The sequence below is a fragment of the Pecten maximus genome, chromosome 11 (genome assembly GCF_902652985.1).
Source record: "Pecten maximus chromosome 11, xPecMax1.1, whole genome shotgun sequence".
Lineage (NCBI taxonomy): Eukaryota > Metazoa > Mollusca > Bivalvia > Pectinida > Pectinidae > Pecten > Pecten maximus.
In genome coordinates, this window is record NC_047025.1 from 20898382 (window position 1) to 20908241 (window position 9860).

General features: G+C 35.2%; 1 protein-coding gene across 1 annotated transcript; it reads left to right on the forward strand.

Annotated features, from left to right (window-relative positions):
• Window positions 1-236: 236 nt before the first annotated feature.
• LOC117337078 (homeobox protein araucan-like) lies at window positions 237-3181 on the forward strand. Its single transcript, XM_033897864.1, has 5 exons — window positions 237-415; window positions 895-1122; window positions 1521-1642; window positions 1862-2190; window positions 2512-3181. The coding sequence occupies exons 1-5, from the start codon at window positions 356-358 to the stop codon at window positions 2979-2981; spliced, it is 1209 nt and encodes a 402-aa protein (XP_033753755.1). The 5' UTR covers window positions 237-355; the 3' UTR covers window positions 2982-3181.
• The last annotated feature ends 6679 nt before the right edge of the window (window positions 3182-9860 follow it).

A 9860-nucleotide genomic window follows, 5' to 3' on the forward strand; every position in this document is an offset into this window, starting at 1 on the left:
CTGTTTTTTAGACCCTCCGGCAAATCTGATCATATATCCAGATTTATTCTGATGTCCTATACATGTAATCTATCGCTTCATCACTGATTCTCGGAATCAACCAATCAGAAAGCTTGGATACAGAAATGGAATCCCGGTGTTGCCTTGAGAGCGCGTGCAAGTTAATTTACCATGTCGGTTTAGCTATAAATACAGATCAGCCTCGGAATTTGACAAAACAATTTATGTCAACGAAACAGTGTCATTCAACAACCCAAGTGTGAAGATAAGTGTGTACACGGTCCTAAGGTTTTCCTAAGTGGATATTTAAATACTGTGAACTTTTCCTTGGATTATAGTGTTGGATATTACCACAATGTCTATGGGAAAGGAAAGTCCGCATTTAATTACGGCTGCACCTAGACAAGAACACTTGGTATGTTTTATTCGTATAACGCTTGCTGCATTTTAACATTATTTCAATCAAATTAATCTTAATGATATAAACTTCAAATTTAAAACATATCCCAAATTCTTTAATTATTGTTAATATAAGTTTGATAGTTTTATTAATTAATTAATTTATTTACTTATTTATTTATCTATTTATTCGTTCATCTATCATTATTTCTTTTTTTTCCACATTTAACTTATAAATAAATATCTAAATATCCGTGCCTCTGACCTGAGATTCGTCAAGGTTTTACACACAACGCTTGCTGCATTTTAACATAATTTCAATCTAATTAACCCTAATGATTTAACAAACATGTGTGAAAATAAGTTTTACTTACATGGGTAATTGTTGCTTAGTATTTTAGACGATGAGATAATTATATAAATATAAACAACATCTTATATGAAATATTGGTTATTTATAACTCTTTTAACTCTTTTCTCCGTGTATCCTTCCAGGTGTGTGCCGAACCCCTTTGTCCCACATCAGCTGACCCATATTCAGGTCGAATCTACTGTCGTTGTTACCAGAGCCTGGAATCCCGTGACCCCATAGGGATGCCACCCATGTCCCGGGACCCCTCGGGACTCCCACACATGTCCAGCCCCTCCCCACAGACACCCTACCCGGGGATATATCCTCCTCATTATGGTCTGGAAGCCGCATCACCCGTCACAAACCCACTGGTAAGTTCTCAGTATATGTCCGTTAAAAGTTGATGTTTTAGTTAAAATAATTTACAAATGAAATAATTTATCAACGCACAGCAATATGTTCAAACCGAGAGGACACTAAGAGATACTGGGTATAATACATAATATAATGCTATATACAATGTATGTATATTTTTGTATATCATGAAGCTTAAGTTTTCACGAAAGTTGTTGATGCTGATTTAAACTTTACACATTAATATCAACAATGGTATCTCTTAGTTGTAATGATTTTTGTCATAATGGTTTCATAGATTAGAAACTGAGCTGACCAATTTGATATTCATTGATATTACTTAATAGAAAAAAATATTTTTCCGGAATTCCTTATTTGCCGTTTGCTATAAAATTGTACTGTTTAATAATTTCAGGCTCATGGTGGTCGCTGGGATCCATCCATGTTTTCTACTTCCGGTTATTCCGCTCCGTTTCCGGCCGGTACAAGCGTTCCACAGATGGAGAACGTGCTTCGCTCTCAGATGTACAATTACATGTAAGTCTACAACATTCTCATCAGTTTATCAGGAAATCAAATGTTTTCTCTAGATTAACACGTCAAATGGGGTCGTATAACAGAGGCGTCGCTGTTTCATGCAATGCTGTATTTATTGGTATTTTATTTAATAACTGAACAAATGACAAACAAAATAAAAAAAAGATTTATCTATCATCAGCTTGTTAATTAATGTTCCTATATTTTTGTTTTATCCAGGTACCCAGCTATGTTTGACTTGAGTGGAGCTCGCCGTAAGAACGCCACCCGGGAAACCACCAGCGCTTTGAAAGCATGGCTTGTAGAGCACAAGAAGAATCCCTACCCTACAAAGGCCGAGAAAATCATGTTGGCCATTGTCACTAAAATGACCTTGACACAAGTGTCCACGTGGTTTGCCAACGCCAGAAGGAGACTGAAGAAAGAGACGAAAGGTGATTGGTCACTGGACAACAGTTTGGACAATTCGACCATGTCCAGTGATGAAGAAGAACGAACAAGCGATGACCAGGAATCAAGGGACGAGATTGCTCAAAGACTTGGACAAGGTAAGCAGTACAACACATTGAAAATATCATGTCTCCCATCCATTCTTGATTTATTTTAGATAGGTTAACTTTAATAACGATTGTAAATCATCCAATTTTAACTGGATTTTTTGGCGCACCTATGATATAAGTTGTGGAAAAACAACATATAAATTTATACGAGGCAAAAAAAAATCACGGTCGGAACCGCAAAAATGTTTGTCAGTTAACAGTAAGTATGAACTAGTAATTTAATTTATCTTGACCCAGTGACTTGTATGAACAAGTGTATTGGTAAATATCTCCATACATCATTAACTAACTTTTCCTTTTTATTTGCAGTTCCTGAAATGTCTCAAAATCAAAGGACGCCCAGCACGATGACCTTTCAACCCGCCAACACCGCATCAGGAACTCTACCCGGCTTCGCTACCTTCACACAAGTTAAACATCCCGATACGAACATTTCTCCAAGTCCAGTAATGACAGGACAAGTCCCAAATGTATACCCCAACAGTCATTATTACCAGCCTGGACATCTTCACACACATCATGAATATTCAGCGATGGTCAGCACTCAGGACTTTGGACATTATCAATTGAAACATGAAGACGTCTCCTCGTCCAGCAGTGATGACTCCGACAAGGAAAACGCAGACCTGTCAAAAACGAGTATTTCTCCGAGTACGAGTCCCGACCTTCCCAAATCCCGGATCTGGTCGATCTCCGACATTATGGGAGGCAAAGCATCGCCACACAATAACACTGTGACGAAAGGCGGTTTGTCCTCAGAGGAAAACATTGCCTCTTGATTATATCGACTGAGGAGACTTAAAGAATTCCGCTGTCTAGTGATGGACTACCTAAATATTGAGACACTTGGCCACAGTTCGAGGATGTACTTTACCTATATATGTGTTATATCTGCCAGGTGTTTTTGCGCACGTGTTGTTAAATGTGACATTTAGTACCGTTAAATTGACATATACACTTAATAAATTATTGATTTGAAGTAATGCTTTCTTATTTATTACTCCTATCTATTGTTGACAGAGAAGAGTTGCCGGTGTTGGTACAGTGTGATAATGTGATACATTATGTAACAGTGTGATAGTACATGTACGTGTAATCCAAATCTTGTGGGATTAATTGTAAACTTTAGTATACGTGGTAGATATCGGAATAAAAAAACTAGGTTTACGACAGATGGCAGTTGTTGGACTAATGCAAACTTAATAACATTGAACGGTTGTTGTACTGAATTCTAGGGATTAAATATTTACTTAGCGACAGGTGATAATTGTTAAACTAAATGTGAAAAACATGACAGTTGATATATAGTGGTAGTATATACTAAATGCTAGGGACAAGTTGACTAAGTATTTACTGTACGGCATGTGATAGTTCTTAAACTCAATGTAAAACATATGACAGTGGATAGTAGTAGTACATATTGAATGCTAGGGACAATATTCGCTGTATTAGAGGTGCTAGTTGTTTGACTTTGTAAAATTTGCGATTGGCCCCGTGTTATGTTCCAGTTACGACACCGTTAATATGTAAGGACAGGTGAGAATTTAAAAAATTAAATCTAAAGGAATCCAAATTTCTCTTTTGTCAAAAATATCTTTTGTATACACGCTCCCAGCTCCCATTTCTATTATGAACTAATTTTATTTTTGCGTCTGTAATTATTATTAGACGATCATTAAAACACTTGAACACAATAAGACTTGTGTCTAGTGATTGTGCCATTGTTTCCTGCAGACTCTGTGATAATCGACAACGGGCAGTTCGACGATGGCATGTGTCCAGATAGAGGGCAGGTAGCACTCGGATACTGCCTTCGGCCAATGTGTACCTGTACAAGTCCATGGAATAGATATTAACGATAAAATTAAATTTAGAATTAAGCTGTTATTGCAATTCTGATTCGTTAGCTGTCATCCTGAGTCTGACATCTGTCGATTGCCTAAGATCTGGAAGCATTTACTTACAAATTGTGTGTGGTAATTTTCAAATTCAACTAAATGTCTTATTTCAATTATCTAAGTTTGTATAGGTTATTTTGAAATAAATGTTAATAACTGACAACGAATTTTGGGAGCTACTTTGACAAATGATTAACAAACCTGGCTTAAATACAAATAAAAATAATGTATATGATTTTTGGAATTTATATAGTAACTAAATCAATTGATTAAAATGCATCTTGCAGATATACAGAACAGACATCGATAAGATATTCGCTCAATGATGTCATTTTTTATAACTCCGACATATCGATAGACTCGTATACAAATTATGTTAATTAAAGGAGTTAAAATGACCTAAAATGCTGCCTACTTTTCTATATCTGATAATAGATTGCTTCACGAAACTGCAAAAAGAAAAGGTCGTGGAGGCTCCGAAATCGTAGATATATGAGATAATCACTTTTCAAGGTCCAAACTGGCGTTAATTACAGTTTTATTAAAATCAATTAGCAATTTTTAAAAAATATTAATTTGTAAAAGAGCGTTAAGTACGGTGACTGATTTGCGTCATTTCGTTATTTTGACTTTTCACCTCGAAAAGACGAAAATTAAATATCTTAATTCTCGCCCTTTCGTCTTTTCGCCCCGAAAAGACGAAACATCATAGGCGAAAAGACGAAATAAATGCACGCAAATAAGCGACTTTTCGAGTTCATTAATCTCATCTTTTCGACAAACCTTGTTTGTTTATTCGTATTTTCGCCCCAAAAAGACGAATACACATGTATTAACAAACGTTAATTGATTTTTCGAAAGCACACGGAAAAGTTATTGATGAGTGTATTATTTTGGAATATGCTACTTTACTTTGGTACTTTTCGGAAAAGAAAATTAAAATTATACTCAATGATGCAAATTCATGTTGATGTTTTTAATGTCTGACGTTTCGACATCTCATTGATTCTTTTTTTTTTTTTAATTGCATAGAAGCCATAGTACCATCATAAAAACATATTTCATCGAAATCAAAAGATAGGTTTGGACACACGTTCGTAAATCTTACTACATAGCTCAACAGTACCAAACTTATACACTCGTTATAAATATTCAGAAAATTTACACAAAAAGAGGAAGAAGCTAGAATTGTCACAGGAATACCTTTATATGATGGGATGTTTCATCCTGTACAAAGAATCTGGACTAGAACTACTTTCTGATAGAAAAGCATGATTATTGTATAGACAAACAGGTATCCGATTATCTATCAGCGAAGTAGTTCAACAGGTGATTAGCCTAACGAGTGTTTAGTGAAAATCTCATTTATCTCTACTTCAAATCCCATGTGTGGATATTACTTAAAACAGGAAGGAAGACACTGAAGGGTGATATATACTTTCGTAACGTTGTCAAGTTAGTGTTAGCAGAAATTATTTTATTAAGATTTTGAAATTGTTTTTAAATTACGGTAACCCAATCAACCATTGAACAACTAAGCCCGGATATTGTATCTAAATATAGTTTGCCACAGTTGCAGTAATAGGAGTGAACACAGGGGCTTGGCACGATTTTCCAAATGATAGTCCATATATATATGTATTATACTATATACATATATATATGGACTATCATTTGGAAAATCGTGCCAAGCCCCTGTGGGAGTGAACACAAGCTATAATGGTATTGCAGATACATTCCGCCTAAAGATTGACATATAAGAGTATGAGATTGCGAGTTTTATTCCCTTTTATTAAATATACTTCCATACCTCTTACAAACATCAAACATTATAACCACAAACTGAAATCGCATCATGGAGTATAATTTTGGAATACTTAACACACTATCAACAAGTCATTGCTCTCCTGTACTATCCCAAGAGACCAACCGATTTATTACGTGTATAACGACAGATAATTGAATACTAGACTAAGTCAATGTAATTCTTAAGAATATCATATTTTTCGTGTTACTCATATAGTTTAAGGTAATAATATACATTTTGAACCCGGTTGTTAAAAGGCACATTACTTTTGATGAAAGACAAATTCTATCGAAACAAGATATTTCAACTATGAGTTCATTTTGATATTTTCCTTTATTGATTTTCATTGTCTATGGAAGAACGTATTGTTTTATCTTGTTACATGATTTAGAGATGGATTCATAAGATGTAAAAAAAACTTCTGTATCTAGTTGGACAACAAAACCTTGTTAAAGATAGTACAGACAATGAGAGAGGGCGGACAGAACAACTGGAAAGGAAATCACGATGAAATGTTCCAATGTTCACGTTGTTCTGACTGTTTCACGACTGTTTCTCACTAACTGAGGTCGGTGACATAGCTTGATCAATTGTGCATCATCATCATCATCATCATCATCATCATCATCATCATCATCATCATCATCGTCGTCGTCGTCGTCGTCGTCACTCTTTATTTCCAATTTGCGGGGATTAAAAACGGAAAAAAGGAGACACGAAATCAACAAATATAAGGATTCGGGGGAGGGGGGGTCACAGTCAAGTACATACCTAACTGAGGTCGATGGCGTACTTTAATAAATTGTGCGTCACATATGAAAGTGTAGATTATCTGTTAATGTAAATAAGATCGGGAAGATAGTAATGGAGACCCTAATAAAGTTGCTGATCAAGTTCGGAATGGAGAACATTCCCGAGAGCGTTAAATAAAACGGCATTGTTTACCTGTGTAAATGTCAACATACATACATCTACATCAGTGAGCTAGAAAATAAATATACGCATTGTTTATTTTACTCAACAGATCTCATTTTCAGATGTTCACCGAATATAGATATTTGTTGTTCGAGTTGCCCCGGGTATAATACGGATTTCAGTCTCTCGATTAAATGAGCCAAAGGCTAATAGAACAGACACATCTTTACACGTCTTGTTAGCGTCACACGCTGCGGGTTAAATTTCCCGGTATTTTTAAAAGCGGTAAAAATCAAAAGACAATTGTTTGATAAAGCGATGTACCTGCATATATTTTTTTTATCATTTTTTTTTTATCTCTGTAAGCTTGATCTTGATATCTAGAGATTTAATATTTAATAGAAATAAGCAAATGCTTAAAGGCATGAAGATGTACCGGGACTTGGTTTTAACACATTTATAACACCAGTGACAACAGTTATGGTAATCATATCGTTTTTTGTCGGATACTTTGGGTTGTCTTTTGTGATAAATAGTCCTGTATCTAACGACAGAGAACATATAAATGGATTGCTATAGTATCGTTGCGTGTATCTTTTCTAACGACAGCCGAACGTGGGTTACCGACGATTACGTTTACATAATGTGTGGTATTTATGTTTAATGGATTATAAAATCATATGATGGTGGGATATATATGTTTCATCAAATTATAAATGTAAACACTGTTTTTATTATTATTATTAAAGTGTCACACATCAAATGCACAATATAAATATATAGCAAAATAATAGTTAGTGTAAAAACAACGCATTCTCTAAACCACGGTATGCTGTATGTGTTTAATGGATTATAAGTCCGGAGTTCTTTCGATATTTGAATAACATTTTGTGCATATCCTGCTGGATAATAAATCCTTATCAACTAACATTTAAAATATGAAGCCTATTTTGTAGTATTGCAAGATTAGAATAATACTAAGCTTAGACTGCTCGGAGTGATCAGAAAATACTAGTTTTACGAGAGATGTTTGATAAAAATAATGGTTTCTCTAAGACGGCCCTTTCATTGTTATGCTCGGTGCATAATTTATTCCTGGAAAATTATTGGATGTAAACAGTACGTCTTTGGAAATCATTTAAAAACTGGAATGGAAATTAATATATATTCTAAGAATGCAATTGCCAAGAGGACCAATTTTGCAAACCTGTGCTGCGTTTTACGGCCTGTAGTCTTTTTCACATGAAGACCCACATGTATTTTGCTACCCTATGTTACGTTTTACGGCCTTTAGTGTTTTGGCAAGGAGACCCACATGTATTTTACCAACAGACTTATGTTGCGTTTTGAATAACATAAACACAACGTTGTGGAAGTAGTTATTGTACATTTTCTGTCATTCTTTAGGTAATGGAGTGTATGGAAGCATCGTTGATTATCGTTTCCGGACTTTGGGACAAGTGAGCAATCCAAATGTTGTACGATACTGTAGGTATATATATGGTAGGAGGTCTATACCGAATGTTGTACGATACTGTAGGTATATATATATGGTTGGAGGTCTATACCCAATGTTGTACGATACTGTAGGTATATATATATGGTTGGAGGTCCTATACCCAATGTTGTACGATACTGTAGGTATATATATATGGTTGGAGGTTTATACCGAATGTTGTACGATACTGTAGGTATATATATATGGTAGGAGGTCTCAACCCAATGTTGTACGATACTGTAGGTATATATATAAGGTAGGAGGTCTATACCACATGTTGTACGATACTGTAGGTATATATATGGTTGGAGGTCTATACCCAATGTTGTACGATACTGTAGGTATATATATATATGGTAGGAGGTCCTATACCAAATGTTGTACGATACTGTAGGTATATATATGGTAGGAGGTCTAAACCCAATGTTGTACGATACTGTAGGTATATATATATATGGTAGGAGGTCCTATACCACATGTTGTACGATACTGTAGGTATATATATGGTAGGAGGTCTATACCACATGTTGTACGATACTGTAGGTATATATATATATGGTAGGAGGTCCTATACCAAATGTTGTACGATACTGTAGGTATATATATGGTAGGAGGTCTATACCCAATGTTGTACGATACTGTAGGTATATATATGGTAGGAGGTCTATACCAAATGTTGTACGATACTGTAGGTATATATATGGTAGGAGGTCCTATACCCAATGTTGTACGATACTGTAGGTATATATATATATATGGTAGGAGGTCTATACCCAATGTTGTACGATACTGTAGGTATATATATGGTAGGAGGTCTATACCCAATGTTGTACGATATTGTAGGTATATATATATGGTAGGAGGTCCTATACCCAATGTTGTACGATACTGTAGGTATATATATATGGTAGGAGGTCTATACCCAATGTTGTACGATACTGTAGGTATATATATGGTAGGAGGTCTATACCCAATGTTGTACGATATTGTAGGTATATATATATGGTAGGAGGTCCTATACCCAATGTTGTACGATACTGTAGGTATATATATATGGTAGGAGGTATATACCCAATGTTGTACGATATTGTAGGTATATATATATGGTAGGAGATCCTATACCAAATGTTGTACGATACTGTAGGTATATATATGGTAGGAGGTATATACCCAATGTTGTACGATACTGTAGGTATATATATGGTAGGAGGTCTACACCAAATGTTGTACGATACTGTAGGTATATATATGGTAGGAGGTCTATACCCAATGTTGTACGATACTGTAGGTATATATATATGGTAGGAGGTCTATACCCAATGTTGTACGATACTGTAGGTATATATATGGTAGGAGGTCTATACCAAATGCTGTACGATACTGTAGGTATATATATGGTAGGAGGTCCTATACTAAATGTTGTACGATACTGTAGGTATATATATGGTAGGCGGTCTATACCAAATGTTGTACGATACTGTAGGTATATATATATGGTAGGAGGTCCTATGCCAAATGTTGTACGATACTGTAGGTATAT

What these genes read in the sequence shown, in the direction of transcription:
- LOC117337078 (XM_033897864.1), top strand. Translation starts at nt 356, where the DNA reads ATGTCTATGGGAAAGGAAAGTCCGCATTTAATTACGGCTGCACCTAGA. An exon ending in CACCTAGACAAGAACACTTG is followed by an intron (nt 416 to 894) that starts GTATGTTTTATT and finishes GTATCCTTCCAG; the next exon opens with GTGTGTGCCGAACCCCTTTG. An exon ending in TCTCAGATGTACAATTACAT is followed by an intron (nt 1,643 to 1,861) that starts GTAAGTCTACAA and finishes TGTTTTATCCAG; the next exon opens with GTACCCAGCTATGTTTGACT.